General features: G+C 42.3%; 1 protein-coding gene and 1 long non-coding RNA gene across 2 annotated transcripts in view; one reads left to right on the forward strand and one right to left on the reverse strand.

Moving 5' to 3' along the window:
* Positions 1-10,930, forward strand: part of LOC114708463 — a 42,957-nt gene extending 32,027 nt beyond the window's left edge. The window contains exon 2 of the long non-coding RNA XR_005092721.1: positions 10,557-10,930. This is a non-coding gene — a long non-coding RNA (uncharacterized LOC114708463). The remainder of the gene's footprint in view (positions 1-10,556) is intronic.
* The window catches only part of Slc26a4 (solute carrier family 26 member 4), a 49,100-nt gene that overhangs the window by 9,605 nt on the left and 16,986 nt on the right, over positions 1-22,509 (reverse strand). Inside the window, exons 7-15 of the mRNA XM_037210483.1 lie at positions 18,000-18,152; positions 17,806-17,888; positions 12,393-12,540; positions 10,540-10,653; positions 6,563-6,640; positions 6,353-6,448; positions 5,998-6,104; positions 3,475-3,544; positions 1,527-1,619 (exon numbers count right to left, since the gene is read on the reverse strand). Of these exons, the coding sequence (XP_037066378.1) occupies positions 1,527-1,619; positions 3,475-3,544; positions 5,998-6,104; positions 6,353-6,448; positions 6,563-6,640; positions 10,540-10,653; positions 12,393-12,540; positions 17,806-17,888; positions 18,000-18,152 (942 nt within the window). The remainder of the gene's footprint in view (positions 1-1,526; positions 1,620-3,474; positions 3,545-5,997; positions 6,105-6,352; positions 6,449-6,562; positions 6,641-10,539; positions 10,654-12,392; positions 12,541-17,805; positions 17,889-17,999; positions 18,153-22,509) is intronic.

The following is a 22,509-nucleotide window of genomic DNA, read 5'->3' on the forward strand; positions in this document are numbered from 1 at the left end:
CCATTTATATTTGTCTGTATTTTCTTGATGTCACAAAGCCACTTTGTTATGGGGGGGGGAGGTCTGTTAGCTTCCCTTTGAGCTGGTTTACTCTGGAAACAGGAAAATAGCACTCTGGCAAATCCCAAATTGCAAGGATAGCATGGCACTGGCGACAAGAGCCTTTCACTCCCTCACCACATCGATGCTTTTCACTCTTTACTCCTGCAGGCAGCGAAGCCCTGTCCACTCCTCTGTGCTCACCTCGCTCAGTTAACGTACTTCCCCAACACCCAGCACACCACCTTTTATGTCAACTTGACACAGGCTAGAGACACTTGGGAAGAGGGACTCTCAACTGAGAAAGTGCTTCCCTATGATTGGCCTGTAGAGAAATCTGTCAGGAATTTCCATGATTAATGATTCACGTGGGAGGACATAGCCACCCCAGGCCAGGAGGTCCTCAGTTGTGTAAGAAAAGCCGAGAAAGCCAGGAGGAGCAAGCTAGTAAGCAGCCATCCTCCATGGCCTCTGCATCAGCTCCTGCCCTGACTTCCCTCAGTGATGAAAGTGACCTGGGAGTTCTGAGATGAAATCAGCCCTTCCCTCCCCAAGTTGCTTTTGGCCATGGTGTTTTATCCCAGCAATAGACACCTAAGAGACATGCAGTGTCTGCAACTAAAACTTCTTCTATTGGCTTCTTTTTTAAATATTGTATTTATGTGTGTGTGGATGTGCACATGTGTGCAGATGCCCACAGGGGCCAGAAGGGAAGCCAGATTCCTTCAAGCTGTATTTATGAGCCACTTGATGTGGGGGTAGGATCCAAATGCCTTTCCTCTGCTAGGTCAGGAAATATTCTTAACAGCTGAGCCGTCTTTCAGCCCCTCTTCTATTTTTTAAACATTTAAAACTATTACTTAAAGTAATAAACTTACTACATGTCAGCAAAAATGTATATTTTATGAATGAAACTATTTTTAAAATAAAAGTCTTCAAGGCATGGTATTGTTTTGAATAGCTGTAGCTATTTATGAAAGGTAGCTGGATTCTCTTACCTGTCTCTGCTGGAGCAACCAGTTCACTCAGCCTCTGGAACTCAGCAAATCCCAGCCTCTGACTCTGTGCTTCCTACCTGCATGCCTCAGACCCAACTCCAAATCCCTGTCTGTCTATCTCCCTCTCCTCTCCTCTCCTCTCCTCTCCCTCCCCCTCCCCTCCCTCCCACATTGTAGGTTATATGGAGAATAGATGTTATAATATAGTTGTTTGTTCATTATGTGTTTTGCTTTTGTGAGACTAGGTCTAAGTCTGTAGCCCTGCCTAGCCTACGTCAATCAAGCTGGTTTCAAACTTACAGCAATCCTCCTGCCTCAGTTTCTTAAATCCTGGGATTACAGGTGTGTATTACCACACTATGCCACAACATAGTTTTTAATGCCACATAGAGAACCAAGCCTAAGGCCTTATTTCTAGTTGGTCCCAATAAATAAGTCAAATCAGAAAATAATTTTAAAAAGTCAAACTTTTAGGAATAAAATACTTACTGTGGACTTGACACATTTTTTAAAACCATCAACATTGCCATAAAAAATAGGACTAGAAAATCTCAGAATCTTCACTCCTTCAGGCTCTTCAAGCTGGTATTTTAAAAAAGGAGAGGGAGAGAGAGAGAGAGAGAGAGAGAGAGAGAGAGAGAGAGAGAGAGAGAGAGAGAGTTAAATGAATCTGCACCTCAGATCCTCACCTGATGTTCTGCCTGCTGTGATGACATGGTTACTCACAGGGGCTGGACAGCAGTACTGCTGGCTCCTCTGAGATGGGGATGACGAGATAAGATGCCCAGAATCAGAGGCCATGGAATCAGTCAGAACCAGAATCAGGATCTCATAGGCTGAATCTCATAGGCTGCTGCTACCCATGTGAAGAAAAGTGTCTCTAAAGGCAATGTGACTGGTCTCCAGCCTCCAGTTTTAATTTTGCTGAATTTCTTTGGCATGGGGTGGGGTGGGGCTGACAAAAGGGATCTGGAGGTTGTGTTTCAGAAACTTTGCCCCACCGTGTTTTTTGTTTGTTTATACCCTAACCCAGAGTGGCCACTCCAAGAGTGAATCCCACACAACCCTATCAGTCTATCCCTTGCATATGGAACACCTTGGCCCTGGGGTTGAGTGACTTGGGCAAAGCTCTGTCAAGACAGAGCTTAGAATCTGGAGCTCCCAAACTAGAAGCTAGGTTTCCCTAGCAGCAAAGCTCAACAGTGGCGCTGAGTGGTGCAGTTGCACCTCTTTACAGTCTGGTTTACAAACTAGATTCTTGCATGTGCTTCTGAGGGCACACTGCTCTGTTACTGTGGTATATTTTACATGGCCTCCTCATCTCCAACACCTGAACTAACTTTTCAGCTCTAGATGATAATTGGGTCAAAATTACAGAATGGTTATGGAAATAAACTAAGTAACAACTACTAGAATTCCAGGTCGAATATACAGTAATCTTTTTTTTTTTTCTGGAGATAGGGTTTCTTTATGTAGTCCTAGCTATCCTGGAGCTCACTGTATAGATTGGGCTGGCCCTGACTCAGAGATCCATCTGCCTCTGCTTCCAGAGTGCTGGGATTAAAGGCATGTACCACCATCCCTTGTCCTTATAGCAATGTTTTTTAATATTAAGGTAAAAATCAGACTATGACTTCCTAGAGTATTCATTATATATATAAAATTACATAACATATATCCATTTTATTCTTTCTTTCTTCTGGGTTTTTTGAGACAGGGTTTTTCTGTGTAGCCTTGGTTGCCCTGGAATTTGCTCTGTAGCTCTATATACCAGGCTGGCCTTTAACTCTCTGCCTCCCAAGTGCTGGGATTAAAGGCACACACCACCACCACCACCACCACCAACACCACTTGATTCACTTTTTTAAAAGGTAAATTTGTGTTTTCTTAACTCCCTCTGCTTTTGCCTCTTTTTTTCTCCTAGTATCCACTCACAGTTTTGTTTGTCAGCAGCATCTGACCATCATTGTAATGAATGGTTTCTTTGTTTTTCATTTCCTTGTTCATATATTATTTCTTCTAATTCCAATGATTTTAAAAAAAAAATCAAATAAAGCTTTGGTGATTGAGAGCTGTATAGATCTCTTGTAAAGCTGAATAAAGAAATCTTACAGAGACTTCAGGCCATTTCATAAAGGCTATGGATTACAGACAGAAATATAACTTTTATTAAATGCCTGTTATATTTAATACCTCATGATTATCCCTCATTTTACACCAAAATAACATTCAACTAGTATGGTTAAAATTCCTGTAATCAATTTATAATGAAAGGCACATTGAATTGAAAGTTCTCAAGACACTCCCAGTGTGCTGATGAACTTTCCCAACAGACATCTTCATGGCTTGCATGCACTTAGCAGGCTAAAAGAGGAATCTGTTGACTCCTTGAATTCCAACAAGCCCCCTGTGACAAGTGTCTCACAAAGGCACTTACATTTTTATAATGTATGATACTTTTATAGATGTCTGTGCTGGGGACACTTCCAAGGCCGGTCCATGATGGGCTGCAAGAAGGAAAATGAACATCAGGTGGGTTTTTTGTTGTTGTTGCTGGTTTTTTTGTTTTTTTTTTTTTGTTTTTTTTTTTTTTTTTTTTTTTTTTTTTTTTGCAACAGTCACTTTTTCAACTAAAAAGTTAAAAATAATAGATATGAAAGAGAACATCATTCTTGTATCTGGTGTTTTGGACTTTTGTCTTTATTGCTGATGACATTTTCCTGTATTTAACTCTGAAATGAACAGCTGGTGTTTGCGTGGAACTGGAGAAAGAGGAAGTAACTGTGAACCTCTTCTGACGGCTGTGAGATAATGAGCACTTCCGCTTGCATAACAATTATAGGGGAAGCGGCAAGCTTTCTCACATGTAAACCATCTGGAAGCCCCGAACCGTAACTATGAATGGCCAGAACTATTATCCTTATTTTTATTAGTTGGTAAAATGATGTTCAGAGGAGTTAGAGAAGCCACTGAGTATAGGACGCACAGCCTTCATCTTTAACGTATGGGTCTGTGGCTCCTTCCACTTCTTTATGACTGATGGCAACCTCTTGATCGAGTACTGTGTCTGCAAGTGATCAGATTAGTCTCTTGTTTTAGAAACAGCAGCCTGGGAGAAAGGAGTCCTGCTCGCTAACCAGACCACTGAGTTCCTGTTCCTGGTGCAATCAGATAAACTCCATGTTTCTCGAACTGTGACTGGTGACATATGCTGAATGCAGCCCCTGGAGGAGGACTATCTGTTTGAGGTCCTCTCAGCATTGTGCTCTCTAGATCCACATTATAACTACTGGAAATTAAATACTGTGAAAAGTACTGCTTTTCTTTGGGTGGGATCCTGGTTACCAAACCAGCAACTAAATTGTACCACCAAGTTTTCCCTTGGCTCACAATACTGGGCTCATTTTTAAGTTAAACCTCGTAAGTTAGTCTTTATCTCTTAAATAACAACAACAACAAACAAACAAAAACAAAACAACTTCCTTCTTAAGCAGACTCAAAAAAAAAAAAAAAAAAAACCGGGCACTGAGCATACTCAGCACAGGAGGCAATGTTGTCTACACTTTCTTCACTGTTCCCTAGTAGCAAACTGGGCCCTCTGGAAGCTAATGAACCTTTTCAGGATCCTGTGCGCCTAGAGTGCTGAGGGAGACAGCCACAGGCCTTTCAGGAAGGCACTACCAAGCCAGAGGAGGGATGGAGGGCAGAGTTGGTGGGTGGGTTAGGAGAGGTGAGCTCATGCTAAACTGAAGATACCCATGCTGGTGTCTTCCCAGGTGTCTTCTTCTGTCACTGCCCAAGCACAGGCAGAGAAGAAGCCAGATGTCTGGAGAGGCAAGGAAAAACTAAATGGGTGGGTTCTGTGCTCCCCCAAGTCCAGGTGGACACATACATAACTAAAACCAAAGTCAGAACAGAACCGTCACCACCACAGCTCATCTGCCTTCAGCTTGCCTTGTCTGCCCTAATGGGCTGTTCCACCATATGATTCATAGCTCTGCTGCTCCCACTGAGCATATGAACTAATCTTATTTACCTTTACATAATTGGGTACGTGCCTCATTTGTCAGATTTGAATGAATCCTGGCTGTAATAACTGTTTTAAAGCTCCCAGTTGCATAATGAGTCACTAGCTTCAAATAAGTAAAATGGGTGAGAGTATACTAAGGAGTTGACTTGTTCTGTGCTGGTGTCCAGTTCTGTGCTGGTGTCCAGTTCTGTGCTGGTGTCCAGTTCTGTGCTGGTGCCCAGTTCTGTGCTGGTGTCCAGTTCTGTGCCTGGTGCCCAGTTCTGTGCCTGGTGCCCAGTTCTGTGCCTGGTGCCCAGTTCTGTGCTGGTGTCCAGTTCTGTGCTAGTGCCCAGTTCTGTGCCTGGTGCCCAGTTCTGTGCCTGGTGCCCAGTTCTGTGCTGGTGTCCAGCTTTGTGCCTGGTGCCCAGTTCTGTGCTGGTGTCCAGCTCTGTGCCTGGTACCCAGTTCTGTGCTGGTGCCCAGTTCTGTGCCTGGTGCCCAGTGCCTCTAATACTCACCTGATTTAAAAATGATTCAAACAAAGCAAGTTCAGTCTTTGGTTGAGCTGTCTATCCTTCACTTTAGCACAGCCAAAGGGTGGCGCATGTGAGTAAGGGCATAGATTCAGGAGTGAGCTGCACTGGGATTTAAGTCTGCCAATTAGTAACTGTAAGCATTAAGAAAAGTCTTTAAATTTTCTGAGCTTAAACTTTCTCACCTGTAGAGTAAGACTAATCAGAGCTATTTGACATTGTAAAGTGTTGTGTGTGTAAATCATACACTCATTCAATATATAATTTTATAAAAAAGGAGTAATATCTGTATGCTTAGAAAAACAACCTAGAAAAATTCAGGCTGTGCTGTCTATGAGAAACCTGTTTTTCTTTTGTTTGCTTGCTTGTTTGGTTGGTTGGTTGTTTGTTTGTTTGTTTTGTTTTGTTTTGTACTTACAACTGAACTCTCAGGACCACAGTCAGTAGTCCAAATAAGAGGCCAGCTAGCAAACCCAGGTCCAGCCCCAGAATGATGGACATTATGCATGTAAACACCCAGATAACCTAGAGGGGAATGAAAATGAAAAGAATTACATTAGTTCACCAGATACCAATCAAGTGATTGAAAACAAATCATCCCAGAGATCTAGGACTGTCACATAGAAGACGTCAAGGCCCTGGCTTCCCGACACTACTCTAATTCTGCTCTGGAGTTCTGAAATTTCAGGCTAGCCTTTGGAAACGGAGCATGATGATATGACAGGAGCAGCCAGGACTGAGCTCTTTAAAGACAGACGTGTTGGGTCACTTACGGCATCAGTCTTATTCTGCTTCCACAGACAAGGAACATCGCACACCTGCATGAACATCCCTTTCAGATTGGCGATGACGACAGCTGCCAGGACTGACTGTACAGAGAGAGTGGAGGCAGAGGTTTCCATGTGCTGATCTCTACTTTTCCACTCTTTCCCTAATAACAGTCTAGTAAAGAGAAATTGGTGCACAGAAAAGCAGGGTTTTACCTTCTGCAAGGGTTCCAGAAGCTTCCCTAGGGCAACAATGGCAATCATTACAATCCCAGCTGAGATGATGCCAGCAACCTGAAAGACACTTTCCATGAGGTGGGCTCACCCTGCTCACCACAGGTGTGCACAGAAACCTGTGCACAGACACATTTAGCACTTCCTCATCCCTCCCTTTCTGCTCAGTATTTAGAAATATGAGCATTATTTGTTAAGCCCATACAAAATTAAAAAAAAAAAACAGAGCAATATAACCCACTATTGCTGAGAAATTAAAGAAAATATGAAAACCAACTCTGATAAAGTAAGGCTAATTTGTCTTGAATTTCATTTGAGTGGCTGATGCCTATGAGTGTGATTTAGGAGGGCAACCTTCTGGTTGTGTGCCATGCCATGAGACACAGACCCTCACATTCTTGGGAATGAATCCTTATGGCATTTATTAGATTCTTCTGCATTGTGGAAGCAGCAGCCATAATGGTTACTCATGTTGTACCTATAGCTTATAATTGCCATGAACAACCCAGAGAAAATAAATTAAGCCATCTTGTTACAAATTCACAGCGTCACATTGGCACACCACAGCTCCTGTCTGCTCTTCCAAACATTGGCTGAGGCAGTGGAGCAATCACAGGGTAAAGGAAGCTCAGAATCTTTACCTTCGCTGACAAAAAAAGCTCTGCTAAGATCCATAAATAGTTAGAGAGGCTGAGGGGGTGGGCCTATTCCTGTATGATCAGTTGGCTTGGTCAGTGAATGCTCTGCTGAGACATCGTGGGGCATAGCTGAGAAGACTAGAGCCTCTGAAACAAAGGAGAAAGAAGAGGGAACCAGAAGCAGACAGAGAGAGGAAGGGGAGAGACACCCGAACGCAAGCACTCCCTGTGCATGGGGTCCTAGCTAAAGAAAGCTGGCACCGCACATGTAAGAGGAAAGCATTCATTCCATCTGGTACACTGGTCATTTATGTTTATATATGGGTCAGCCCGGGCAATATCATGACTATAGGTATAAAAATCTCACTTTGCAGAAGTCTAACTTCTTTTTTCTGTCATCTTCTGACTCCATGGTCCAGGATCCCAGCACCATGGTGAACACTTTCCTCTTTTGTCTAAGGAGCTAGCCTCCTCCTGCCTCCCTTCCTTCCCTCCACTCCTCTCTCCTCCCTTCATGTCCTTCTTCTCCTTCTGTTACTTGATCCATATTATTGAGCCACTTACATACAGACTCTAGGGATTGGTAAAAGGTATATTTGGAGACAGGGACAACTATCTGCACAACTCTGAATCGGAGATTGGCCACCATTCACCAAGGATAGTAAGTCTCTAATTATAGAGTCAAGTCTAAGTTTGATCATAATATTAAAACCTATAAGGGATTAATTATTTGAATTTACTGTATAAGGCTGGTTTGTGGGAAAATGTAGATTTTCTACTTTGAGAAGATTCAATTCTTGGCAAGTTAATTATTGTTAAGGGAAAGGGTAATTAGAGCTATGGAGTAATTTGTGTTAATTACCTTTCTATGAGCCAGCAGAGGTCGGGGTAGGGGTAAGAGAAAGGACATGAAAGAAGGTTTAGCTCTCTACAGCCTGCAGATGTACAGAACACAGCTCAAGTCCACCAACACGCATTCTTCTATTTGTTCTTCAACAACGGTATGCTTGCTACTCCTTCGGGGCCAGGCCCAGCATGTGTGTCACAGATTCTAAGAGGCTTTCCTCCCTCAAGGTGTAGACTAATCAGCATTTAGTAGTCAGTGTGTGCTAAGACTTTCCATTGTGGTACTTAATCCTCACAGCATCCCTTCGAGGTGCATATAATTAGTAGTCCCATTTATGCTGAAGTTGAGGCTCTGGCATAAAGTATGAGAAGCCACACAAGAGGACTTGATCATTTGTTTGGTCACAGGTCCCTGGATTTCAGTCCACCATCTTAGACTTTTAACCCTAGAACTTTATATGCTTTCCAGTAATTAAATATCAAGCCATTTCTGCTTGTTTTCTTCTTCAATGTTGAACTCCTGGCACCCTTCCCTCCTAAATATAATACAGGCCAGTGTGTGGCAGAGGATATTAACTTACCAGAACACTATTATCCCCGAGCCCTTTGCCAAGGAGGTCACTTTACACATTATTACTGGGGCAGGCAGATAACAGCAGGAGAATGGCCATGAGTAGCTTGGATCCAGCTGCACCCACTTGGGACCACGTGTCCTGGGGAGCTGCCCACCACTACAGCAAGCAGCAGGGTCTCCAGCTGCTAACAGCTTCGGCTGCAACAGGCACAGCTTTGGAATTGAGCTCTGACGCACTTCCCCTTGACAACAGAGCCCTGCTTTTGCTTTTTAGTGCATACTGGGTTCCTTTACCTGTTTCCTCCAAGCTAGAAATAATGGCTTAAAATAAAAGCTTTAAAAACTCTCTAAGAATTAAAATTAAATTTTGCTTTAATGTAGCCAAAAAATTGGGAGAGGCCATTTTAATAGGAGAGGAACATCACATATATGTCTCGATGTCATCTGTACTATGGTGACATCATCTGTATTGTGGTAACGTCATCCATATTGTGGGGACATCAAATGTGCTGTGAGAACATTTACAGTTCTCCCTGAGCAAGTCATTGTTTTCTTGGTATTTGCTTTCATTATTATGTCTCTGCCTTAACAAAACCCTTGAAGACTTGTATTTTATGGCAGTTTGGGCTTATTCTCTTTTATACTCTTGGAGTTTTCTTTCTTTCTTTTTCTTTTTGTTCCTTAAACAATGTTCTTTCCTATGTCAGGAAGCTAAAGCCTTCTGAGCCTCCACAGAAATACAGTCCTGGTCTAAGGCTTTGGCTTTGCTCTGTGTGGAGCTGAGTCTACCTTCAAGCAAACTCCGAGAGTGTTTCCTGGCCTTTCTCACCAGCCTCAGGAGGAATTAGCTGGTTTTATGGTTACCTTATGAAAGCAACAACCAAAAGCCATATTTAAGAGGCAAAATTAAAGTCATATTCAGAACTCCAAGAACAGAAATATTACTCAGGAAGAAGTGCCAAAATGTTACAGTAAAAAAATTCTTGTCTAATAAATCGTTCCTCTAAAAGCCTCCAGAGGAAGTTCCTGACTTTTGAAAAGGAAATATGAATAGAAAGTACAATAACTCGGGCTAGAGAGAGCTCAGTGGTTAAGAGCTCTGGCTGCTCTTCCCAAGAACCTAGGTTCCACTCTAAGCACCCACAAGGTGGCTCACAGCTATCTGTAACTCCAGTCCTGGGGCATCCAACCCTCTTCCACTGCATATATGTGGTGCTCATATATATGTGCAGGTAAAACACCCACACACATAAATTTAAAGGAATATATTACAGCTTGCAAAGCTGCAAAGAGCTTCATTTTCCCACGGTGGTACTGGGGATGAGACTCAGGACCTCAGACCTGCAGGGCAAGCATTCAGATACACGGAACTGTATCCTCAACCTTCTTCTCCCTTTTTCTTCTGAGACAAGGTTTCACATCATTGTCCCAGCTGGTCTCAAATTCATTCCATAACCCAAACAGAGATTTCTTGTACTTGGGATCAATCCTGCCTCAGACTCCCAAGTAGCTGGAATTACTGGCCTGTGCCACCAGGCTAAGCTTTGGGAAATGCTTTTTTACCAGGCTCTTGCTCTCCCTAGATAACAAACTAATAAACAGCATCATTCTTTCTTACTTATGAATGTGACTGTCCCTGGTTAACCAGGTGAGTGTAATTATCAGCCAGGTGAACACTGACACATTAGGATTTGGCAATCACAGTTTCAGGAGACTATAGATGTTGCTTTTAAAGAAGTTTTTTGATAAGGGTTGGGCAAGTCAAAGAGATGAGGCCCAAATTGTACCAGATGAGGCAGCACAAGTCCCTCTCTCTTGAAGGCTAATTGTCCTGTTTGGTCTTGTGGAAGCCTCTCTCAGCCACCCACTTTCTGTTCCCTGCTCCCGCTGTCACTACATACCTGTGTCTTTCCCCCAGTGCTCTCCTGGACAGCCGTTCGAGACAGAGCAGTGGTAGCCACAAAACAGGAGAAGAATCCAGAGAAGACGTTGCTTACCCCAAAGGCGATGAATTCCTAAGAGAGAGACTAGGTTGCAGTGCTGTTGCAAAGAGGGTGCTTGCCAGACCCTCACCAAGTGCTCGTCAGAAGGGTGCCTGCTCCGCAAATTTGGTGACGTGAGATCAAGTTCCAGCACCATGCAAAGGTGAAGAGAGAGACCTGACTCCACAAAGCTGTCCTCTGACCTCCACATCTGGTCTGTGGCACACATGTACACACACATCATGTGTAATCACACAGCAATCATTTAAAAGGGAAATAAATTACCAAGAGTTACTTGGCCACATGAAAAGCTCTTTGTCTAGTGTAATAGTTAACTTTTATATTGCCTTTGACCTGACTGAATTAGCATTTTTTTAATTAGTGCTTGTGCTGGTTACTTTTATGTCAACTTGACACAAGCTAGAGTCATTTTGGAAGAAGGAAACTCATTTGAGAAAATACCTACACCAGAGTGGCCTGTGGCCAAACATGTAAGGCATTTATTTTTCCTTCCTTCCTTCCTTCCTTCCTTCCTTCCTTCCTTCCTTCCTTCCTCCCTCCCTCCCTCCCTCCCTCCCTCCCTCCCTCCCTCTTCCTCCTCCTTCTTCTTCTTTTCTCTCTCTCTCTCTCTCTCTCTCTCTCTCTCTCTCTCTCTCTCTCTCTCTCTTCCTTTCTTTCTTCTAGACAAGGTTTCTCTGTGTAGCCTTGGCTATCCTGGACCTAGCTCTGTAGACAGATAAGGCTGGCCTCGAACTCACAGATCTGCTTGCCTCTGCCTCCCAAGAGTTGTGATTAAAGGTGTACACCACTACTGCCCAGCTTGTAGGGCATTTTCTCGATTAATGATTAATTGGAGGGCTCAGCTTACTATAGCAGTGACATCCTTGGGCTGGTGGTCCTGGATGCTATAAGAAAGAAGACTGAGCAAGTCATGGGGAGCAAACCAGTAAACCATACTCCTCTATGGCCTCTGCATCAGTCTCCAGCTTCCTGCCTTGAGTTCCTGCCCTGACTTCCCTGGATGGTAGACTGCAAGCTGTAAACTGAAATAAAACCCTTTCCTCCTTAGGTTGCTTTTTGGTCATGATGTTTTATCAAAGCAACAGAAACCCTGACCAAGACAATGTCACTTTAGCTTATTTCTTAAGAAGCAGGATGACTTAGCTTGCATATGTGGTGATATGTTGTGTACCCTAATAAACTTATCTGGGGATCAGAGGACTGAGCCAGCCACTAGATTAGACATAGAAGCCAGACAGTGGTGGCACACACCTTTAATTTTATCACTCGGGAGGCAGAGATCTGTCTGGATCTCTGTGAGTTCAAGGCCACACTGGAAACAAAGCCAGGCAGTGGTGGCACATACCTTTTATCCCAGTACTGGGAAGCAGACACGCCTTTAATCCCAAGAAGTGCCGTCAGGGCAGAGAAAGGTATATAAGGTGTAAGGAAACAGGAACTCACTCTCTCTTTCAGTGGAGGATTTCATAGGGGTAAGAACTAGTGGCTTGCTCTCTGCCTCTCTGATCTTTCAGCTTTTACCCCAATATCTGGCTCTGGGTTTTTTATTAATAAGACCGTTTAGCAATTTGTGTTACAGGCATATTAAAAAAAATTTTTTAATTAGCAAGTACAGGAGAGAAATCAACTCAATAAAGGCCAGTGAAAGAAAACATCAGTTTCCTTAGGGGATACCAAGAATCTCCCCCAGTTGTGTTTTCTCTACTTGTTTTTAGCCTTATAAACCTAGCTCAACAAATAGGTGACCATACCTGGTTTCCATCGATTTTATAATCATGCTTGGTGGCATAGACTTTTCCTACAGACACGGCAATAGCATAAGCCACCACAGCAATGGAAAAGGATGCAGCCAGCATATCAGAAAACAGGCCCACAGACGGAAGTGCAGGAGGCAAGAACCTAGTAAGTGAAAAAATCTTGTGAAGATTTCACAGCTTTCCCCCAGCTTTACCAAATGCTGTGTCTACTCAGTCACGTGGTACACACGCAAGGACATGGCCCAAGCAAACAAAAGCACATGGGATACATAAATAAGAACATCTGCTTTCCTAGTTTTTAACCAGAAGTTAGTGTTAGCTCACTGGCTGTTGGAGAGGATTTTTTGTTTTGTTTTTATACTCTGACATGAATAAATCTGTCACTATGGATTCTTTAATACAACTCCATCCATGCCACTTCACATGTAACATTTTTCCTCACATAATTTCACCTTCAAGGTTCTTTGGCAATACAAGAGATTCTAGGTATGTTATAAATTTAGTCTGTGTGAAAAGATGTCAATTCTGTTGAAGGAACAAAGACTATATGACACTGGAAGAACTCAGCAGAAAGTTCTAAAGAACCATGACATTTAAATCTTAATTTTAAGACGGAAAAAACCCTCATCCCACATTAAATGTATATGATTATAATCATCCCCCACAGTCAGTAAAATAACACACTGATTGTGAGTTTTCACAGACTATTCAACAAAGCCAAAGTTTTTCTATAAACTATTCAAAAATGAAACATATGAACATGATTATGAAATTTGTCCCCAAATGTAAAAGCTTGGAGGAAGAGCTTCATTTACCTATAGAATATCCATATTGTGCAATCCTGAAAGTCCCCAGTCATTAAAACAAATCCCGCCACCTGTGCATCTTTTAATTAAAGTGGGAATGGAAGTTTTAGAGACAAACTGTAGCGAAGTTTTGAGCTAGTGAGCTCTCTAGAGTGCTGTTGAGCCTGTCTCTCTCATTTTGATATGAGAACTGCAACCCGGAAGAGAGAAATGAGTGGCTTGAAGTTTTAGTGGGTCCATGTTGGAGATTGGATAATTGGGTTGTAAGACCTGCCAGGGCTCTGCTGTTGTGAAGACTTTCCCCCAGCAGGGTTAATTTTCAGACTTCTCCCTCATCCCTTCTCCTGTCCTATGTGTAGACTCCAGAATGGACTCCAGCTATAGACAGTCAGCATGTTAGAAACAACCCATACTTGAGTGAGTGACTCAGTATCTCACCACTTGCTAGTCTAGATCTGACCTTAGATCTCACTTAATAGGATGCTTCCAAGACCCAGTCAAGTCTACTTCAGGTCACTAGGACTCTGTCAAAGCTAAACTATGAAAAGGTTTTAGTTTTGATAGTAGCATGATGCTCACTGCCTCCATGACTGTAGGGTTCTCCAAATATTACCCAATCCTTAATTACTAAGGTTAAAAATTGTGAGGTATGAAGTCAAAGGACTTCAGTTATTGAGTGACTTTATGACTTTGGGCACATTGTTTAAACCTACTAAATTGTTTCATTGGCTGTCATAGAATGACTATGCCCTCTTTTCATAAAATTTAATGAGATATTATTGTGTAACTAGTTAACTCCTTTTTACTAGTGGTGCTCAGCCTAGGCTGGAAGAAGCTAAACTTGCCACATTCTCATCACTGCTTCTGCTTCCTTGCTGGACTTCAAGGGTGTCAATCATTTGTCCAAAGTAAATTAGGGGAGGCTCTATCTGCCCATCTTCTAACGACCGAATTAAGAATATATTCTATCACCTGACTTAACACTTCCTAAACTACATGATCATCCCATGGGCTTGTTAGCCCTAGCCAACCCAGTCCGACCCAGTCATGCAGAGAAAGGAGCATATGAATACATACTTATCCTGAAGACATGAGTATGGGGAATGGTGCTTCCCAAAGGGCCCAGTAATACACAAAGGGGGGTCACATGTGGTAAACATGCTAATTGGATGCTTCACTTCAGGTTGGTTGTGCATGTTTGGCAAATGTTCCCCAACCCAGCTAAACAAGGGCAGGAATCCACAGGAAACAGCCATCTCCATTCTATCATGCAATCTTTCCTGGGCCACACTTCCAAGTTCACTGCAAAGGACACCATCTGAAAACAGTAGCAATTAATATGACAAAGAGCACATCAGGTACAGACTGGTAAGAGAGGAACCAGTCACTGAGAGCAGAGACAGACTAGGGTAGTAAAGGGAATGACAATCAAAGCACAAATGCTCTCTCTCTCTCTCTCTCTCTCTCTCTCTCTCTCTCTCTCTCTCTCTCTCTCTCACACACACACACACACACACACACAGTGGAGACAGGTAGGCTGGAAGAGAAGCACATGTTGAAATGAATGAAAAACTGGACACACCAAGAACTGCAGGATGAGGACCAGCAGCATCAGGAGAGAGGCAGGCTGTGACTGTGGGACAGAGAAGGCTCCAGGTGTGAGTGAATCCCTGGAGACACTAAGACACTGACTAGACAAAGATAGGTTGTGTTTTTTAACCAAAAAGGAGTAGAGAGGTGGACAGAGCCACCCTGCTGACCACCAGTCCTCTCACCCTCACACCCGTCTGTTGATAAGGTTTCTATTTCATTACTGTGACCACTCTTACGTTACTGGAATGGATTCCTCATCTGGTTGCTTAGCTGCTTTAATTCACTGTCTACAGTGCTAACAAAAGTGGCCACTCTCATGCTTTCAAACCCTCCAACAGTTAACTTTCATGGTAGTTTCTTTGCTGATGCTCACCTCTCACCTCCTCTATCTTATTTTATGCTCCAGTTGCAATGAACTCCTTGCTATACCTCCAAAGTGCCACTTTCTTTGTTACAGCTGAATGTTTTATTCAAGCATCCCCATGACCTTTACCCATTACTGCCCTGCCTTACTTATTGTTTCCTACATTATTTGGCTGATTAATATCATCCTTAAAATATCAAGAAGTTATCCTTCTTCTAATGCATAGCAAGCTCCACCACAGCACTTATTCCTGGAGGATGACTGTGTCCTCACTAGCCTGGGAACTACCCACTGAACATCCAGGACACTGCCTACCACCTGGTAGGTGCTTCCACACAGATAAGTGAGGAGTATAAGCATCTGAGGTATTATTTTGTGTACAAATGAGAAATGTCAGGCAAATAATATAACAGGCTACTTTAGTCATCTGATGGGCATCTAGGTTTCAAAAAGATAAGCACAACTGTCTCTTCAATCATTCAGAAGACATTCAGAAGAGCTGGTGAACCACAAAGCAAACAGAACTATTTGAAATATTTTGATGGAAATGTACTGAAGCAAAACATTCTTAAGATTGTGTTTGAGTATCAGAAAGTAAGGAAAAGCTCTAAAAATCAAATCAAAACAAATAGTCTTCCATAGTGGAATATGTACAGTGGGACATAGGAGCTAATCCAAAGAGTCTTCAATGGCTCTGAAAAGACAACTTGATCAACAAAATGTAGCATTAAAGTATACCTCAGAGAATGACATGACTACTCATGAGATCACTGACATAATAGATAAATGGAGAGAAGAGACAAGCTTAAGTAGACAAGACAGTCACTGTTTGGAGCTATGCAATGGGAGGTTGTTCTTGTTCTGGGGACTGAATGTCACCATGACCTTTGGAGAGACAAAAGGAAGCTGCCAGTAGCATTCTGACTGGAGACACAGGAAGAAGGTTCCTTTTCCTTCTCTGGTGATGAACTCAGTCACCAGAGCATTCTCATTCCCACTCTGGTTTCTCATCTTTCCATGTCACCCTTTCCTTTGCAGATGTGTTAATATCTTTAGAATTGTTTCTGGGCCACCAAATTAGACAGCCAGAACCTTTCTTGTGCCTTATTTGTAATGACATGGCTTAGGGGGGGTTATTCCCTCAGCCACTGTTTTCAGAGAGCCCACTGTAAGATAGATATTATACTAGGGAGACAGAGCTGAATGCCACAAATGGGGACACTACCATGAAGTGTCCCCTAAAGCTAAGTTAGCAATCAGAGGAGCAAGCATGACTAAACCAAAGGGCAGGAAGCTAAAGATCCTGCAAAGGGGAGCAGCTAGGAATTTCAATGTGAGGAAAGGTGAGTCCCCACTGCAAGCACTGGAGCAGGGATTCCCAGGCCTGGGCTGCCGTCCATCCCTGGTCTGTGCATACCAGAAGCTTAGGAAAGAGTTCTGCATTTACACGTTTCTACATAAGCATTTGTGACTACAAAACAACTCGGTCTTCAGGGTGGAAATTCCACAGCTCACGTTTCATCCTCCAGTCTTTTACAACCTTTACTACCTAAATGTTGTTTTCTAGTGTAAAAGTTCTCAAATTTACCTGATCAGAAGAATCACTTGAGACACTTTTGAAAAAGAATTGTTTCCAGGCCTCCTCCAGACAGCCTGAATCCTCAGGTTTGAGGTGGAAAGCAGGAAGGTAACACACAATTTAGGTGTTACCAAAGGGTACATTTGTAACACTGGAATGGGCAATATGTAATACAAGTTTCATGTACCAGTTGTTTTAAAGATATCTTTAAATTGTTATTGGGAAAATTGTAAGATATTTACTCAAATGAGATCATTTGCTGTGGAAGCACTGAGGAGTTTACATTACAAGCGTGGAAACGCTAGGACAATGTGGGGCCCACCCTCATTGGAAGGAAGAGAAACTACAGCTTACTGATTGACCCCGGCTGCTTACAAACACTGTAGTCAGTGTTGTAGATGTGGCAAATACGTGGGCTTGCTCTTAACTGTAGTGTGAGCCGCTTCATTTGCTCTGCATTTTATGAGACCTCTCAGTGACATTTCACAAGCTTGAGTTGAAGCTTCCTCTGTGTAATTACCCTCGTCTTACAGAACTTTCCCGGGGCCACACAAGTTGACAGTGACATAGAGGGATTAAGGACCTTGGCCTTTTACTCTTCTAAGTCACAAAATGTCTAAATATATGTATAATTTACACAAAAATAATGCAACTTATTTATAGGTATGAAAGATAGCATTTTTATCTGTGGTTGATTACATTGTAGAGAATTTATGCCAGACATCTGAGATTCCTTAAACAAATTGTTTATGATGTAATCAATGCTAATTGTGATATGTTCATATTACACTGTAATTATACATACATGTTTTAATCAGGAGTCTGACTGAATGTTCATGTCCTGCCACACTTTAAGAAAATGGAGTATGGAAGGTCTGCTTTTAACAAGCCTGAACTTGATCTCCACATGCACTGATCATCTGATGTTTTGTGCACATCGCATTTCTTCAAGATCACATGAAAGTAAGACTATCAATGGTGAAGCGAAACTGGCAATAAAAAGTTTCATTTAACAAAGTACTGCCTTAGTTTATTAGCGCTATCTGAGAGGAACGCCACACTCACCCACTTGGGATGGACTTAACAATGCCAGCATTGTAATTTTTTTCCAAGTTGGCCCCGTAGGAAATGGCAGTGGCAATTATTGTCTGAAATAAAAGAAAAGAAAAAAATGTAAAAAACCAACTCCATTGGCCTTGGCAATTCCTTGCTTGTCAACCTAATTCGTATTGAATTTTCTGACCATTTATTCTACTTACCACGATCACTTCTATAGGAATAGGGACTGGGATTTTGTGCTTAAATCGATCATTTAATTCCTTAACAGCCATACAGATGATGATGGTGAGTAATCCAGCAATGAAATCTGCAATGTTGGTATCACTGATATTTTGAAAAATCTCAATTAGTGTCTGTAAAGAGAAAATGGGTGTATATGACATATGCTATACAGACATGTACATAAGAACAATCCTCCAACATGAACAGCCACATCACATCAAAGAGCACATGTGAGTCTTAGAAACCCGGACTGGCAAAAAATCTTAAAAATGGGACTGGCAAGATGCTCAGTGGGTTAAGGTGATCACTGACAAGGCTGATGGTATGAGTTTCATCCCCACAATCCATATGATGAAGGAGAAAACTGACTCCTGAAAATTGTTCCCTGACCTCCATACCTTTGCTGTTGCCCACATGAAAGAAAACACACACACACACACACACGCACACGCACACGCACACGCACACGCACACGCACACATACACAAATGAATGAAATTATTATTTAAAAGAGTATTGGCTAATACAAGGACCATTAAACACATAAAATTTCTAAAATATACATATGCATAAATAAATAATATAAAGCTATTATTAAAATTGTAAAAATGTATCGACTAATACAAGGAACATTAAGAACATGCAATTTCTAACATATACACACATATACAAAGTTACTAATAGTGATTAACTTGGAGAGGTGATTTTTCATTCTTGTGTTTGTTTATCTGTATTTTTTTAGGATAAAATGGAGAATTTTTCAAGGAAAACAGTGGAATGCTATCTTTAACTTACAGAAAAATAAATCAATGTTTATCTTAAGGAGGTTGTATCATGCTATTAGGTGGGATCTTTGTAGACAGGAGGGCTACGGAAGCTGACATCTGACAAGGTAATTTTCTTTGGTCCCAGCCAGCATCCTAAGTAATGTTCTTCTCCCAACCTGAATGATGTGGAAAATTTAAAAAAAAAAAAAAAAAAGTGTTCCATATGGAAATCCAAGTGGTACTGATCAATTCTTTGTGGTAAATTAAAATCACTGAATGGGTACGTAGGCCAAGTATATATTGTTTAGAAATTAGCTTAACACTAAAATCTATTTTCTCCAAGTGGGCAGAAGAGCCAGCTCAAGGAAATTCATTTTGTTTTGTAAACACAAGGTCCCTGGAAACCAGAGTCTCCTTTAAGGGAGTCAGCAGGGAGACTCCAAGGCAGAACACTGGCCTCTTTGTTCTGTTACATCTCTTAGGTAAGTCATGTCTCAAGGAGGCGTCTCTCAATTCTATGCGACAAGTCATGCCAGTGGCTACTTTCCTTTGAATAAATCTGTTTATAGCCAGGTTTTAATTTGACATAAAGGAATGGTGCATCTTAGGAGTTAAGACATGTATCTTGGTTTGTTTTTACAGATAAGTGAAATGCTGTAAATAATTATCATTATAATCTGGTGCCGTGCATATAAGGAATATCCATTTATTTTGCCAGCAGCCCTGCCTGTCTGGAGTGCTTCAGGAGTAAGGGGATGGAGGGTCTTTTACAAGCAAAACTTATCTCAGCAAGTGTTCGGGCTAGGATTTAGGAATTTAATTTGGAGGAAGCCTTTTCCACTTTCACATTAAACCCAATATATCATGTTAACTCTGCTTTCCAAAGACACATAAAATCGTTAGAGACAGATACATTGGGCAACAAAATGAAACAGGTGGCCACAGAAGGAAAGAAAAACTGGGAGAAAGACTGCAACAGCAGAATCCCAGGATGCCTCACACAGGAGGCGGCAACCCTGCTGCCCACTCCAGAGGCTTGTGTCATTGTGGCCAGTTGGCTCTTTACATAATGAATTTGCTTTTTTAAAAATATCAATTATTGCTGGGCGGTGGTGGCGCACGCCTTTAATTCCAGCACTCGGGAGACAGAGCCAGGCGGATCTCTGTGAGTTCGAGGCCAGCCTGGGCTACCAAGTGAGTTCCAGGAAAGGTGCAAAGCTACACAGAGAAACCCTGTCTCGAAAAACCCAAAAAAAAAAAAAAAAAAAAAAAAATCAATTATTTGAGAAATTCATACAATGTGTTTTGATCATACTCACCTGTAACTAGAGTTTTCCTGCCTGGCCCACAGTCAGGACAAATCTCTGTCACCCGCCAGTCCCACAGCTGCTCAGACCCAACCAAGTAAACACAGAGACTTCTATTGTTAATAAACTGTATGGCCGTGACAGGCTTCTTGCTAACTGTTCTTATAGCTTAAATTAATCCATTTCCATAAATCTATACTTTGCCATGTGACTTGTGGCTTACCAGTGTCTTCACTTGCTGCTGGTCATGGTGGCAGCTGGCAGTGACTCTCTCTGCCTTCCTGTTCTTTCTTTTCTCCTCCGTTAGTCCCGCCTATACTTCCTGCCTAGCCACTGGCCAATCAGTGTTTTATTTATTGATCAATCACAGCAACAGATTTGACATACAGACCATCCCACAGCACTTCCCCTATTTTTTTTTTTTTTTTTCAAAAAGGAAGGTTTTAACTTTTACACATCTCCAAAGCCAGCTTGGTATATTTGGGAATTTGGGCGTAGCTTCTCTTACTACTTCCTGCTGGAGGGGGCACTGTATCTTATGGGGACACAAAGAAAATTTTAGGACTATGGAGTAGTCCGTGAGGCTGTATCATCTGAGCCAGTTGCCTTGAAACGATTCCCAGATCCACTCCCATCTCGCTGTCCACCCAATTTTGTGTTCTTTTCCCCACCCCAATTGTGTTGCACAAACACTCCTGGGTGCGGGGCCTGCCCTTATGTAATCAAGTTTCTAATGAGAACTCTTATCAATTCATGAGCTAGGTATAATGTTTTGGCAGTTTATACAATGAAGGTTTACTTTTCAACTTGAAACAGGAAAGTTAATGTGGAACTCATTTGTCTGACTGCTATCCTAGCACTCAGGAGGCAGAGGCAAGAGAATCTTGAGTTCAAAGCCTGCCTGGACTGACTCTTTACAATAGAGTACAACAGAGTTCAAGAACAGCCTGTCTCAAATCAATATCTCTCTCTCTCTCTCTCTCTCTCTCTCTCTCTCTCTCTCTCTCTCTCTCTCTCTCTCCCTCCCTCCCTCCCTCCCTCCCTCTTTTCCTCCCTCCCCACCTCTCTCTCCACCTCCCTCCCTTCTCCCACTTCCCTCTCTCCCCTTCCCCCTTTCTCTCTCTCCCCTTCCCCCACTTCTCTTTCTCCATTTGGACTAACTATCCGGATCACAAAAATATTTCACTTTACAAAAATCACTACAGGGGGAGCTGGAGAGATGGCTCAGCAGTTAAGAGTACTGGCTGCTCTTCCAGAGGTCCTGAGTTCAATTCCCAGCAACCACACAGTGGTTCACAACCATCTGTAATGAGATCTGGCATCCTCTTCTGGCCTGGAAACATACATGCAGACAGACACTGTCTACATAATCAATCAATCAATCAATCAATAAAGCTTTAAAAAAAAATCACTACAGTGGCTGGGGAAATGGCTCAGTCAGTGAAGAGTCAGACACTCAAATATAAACACCTGAGTTCAGACCCTCAGCACCCAGATAAAAAACAGTGCTGCAATATCTGTTCATAACCCAGCACTAGGGAAGGTGAGGTAGGTGGATCCCTGGAGCTCAATGACCAGCCAGCCTAGGCAAATCAACGAATTCAGCAAGAAACCCTGTCTCGAAAAACAAGGTGGACAGTGATCCAGGAAGACATCTGACATCAGCCTTGGCCTCTACACATGTGCAAACGTGTATTTGTGCACACACTCACATGAATAAGTACACACACACACACACACACACACACACACACACACACACACATTTTTAAAATCACTCCATGATTCTTACTTAATTTTGAAAGCTGTCCTAGTTTGGTTTCTGTTACTATGATAAAATGTTCTAGGCAAAAGATACTTGGGAAGGAAAAAGTTTATTTGGCTTACATGTCCACCACTGGGGGAAGCCAAGGTAGGGACTGATGTAGAAACCACTGAGGAACACTACTTACTGGCTTGCTCAGCTTGATTTCATATACAGCCCACACACCAGCCCAGGAACGGTACCACCTACAATGGGTTGTGCCCTCACCATATTAAACATTAAGCAAGAAAATGGCCACACATATGCTCACAGGCTAATTTGATGAAGGCAATTCCTCAGTTGAGGTTCCTTCTTCTTGGGTGATTCTAGTTTGTGCCAAATTGGCAAAAACCAGCACAGAATTAGTTAAATCTTTGAATAAGAAGAACCTCTGGGGGCTAGAAAGATGTCTCAGAGGTTAAGAGCACTGGCTGCTGTACCAGAGACTTGGGTTTGATTTTCAGCACCCACATGGTGACTTAAAATGATTTGTAACCCAGTCCCAGAGGATCCAGTGCTGTCACTGGCCTCCATAGACATTGCATAGATTTGGTGTACTGCCCACAGGTGTAGGCAAAGCACCCATTCATAGATAGAAAATAGGTATAAA

Source organism: Peromyscus leucopus, chromosome 14, assembly GCF_004664715.2.
Source record: "Peromyscus leucopus breed LL Stock chromosome 14, UCI_PerLeu_2.1, whole genome shotgun sequence".
Lineage (NCBI taxonomy): Eukaryota > Metazoa > Chordata > Mammalia > Rodentia > Cricetidae > Peromyscus > Peromyscus leucopus.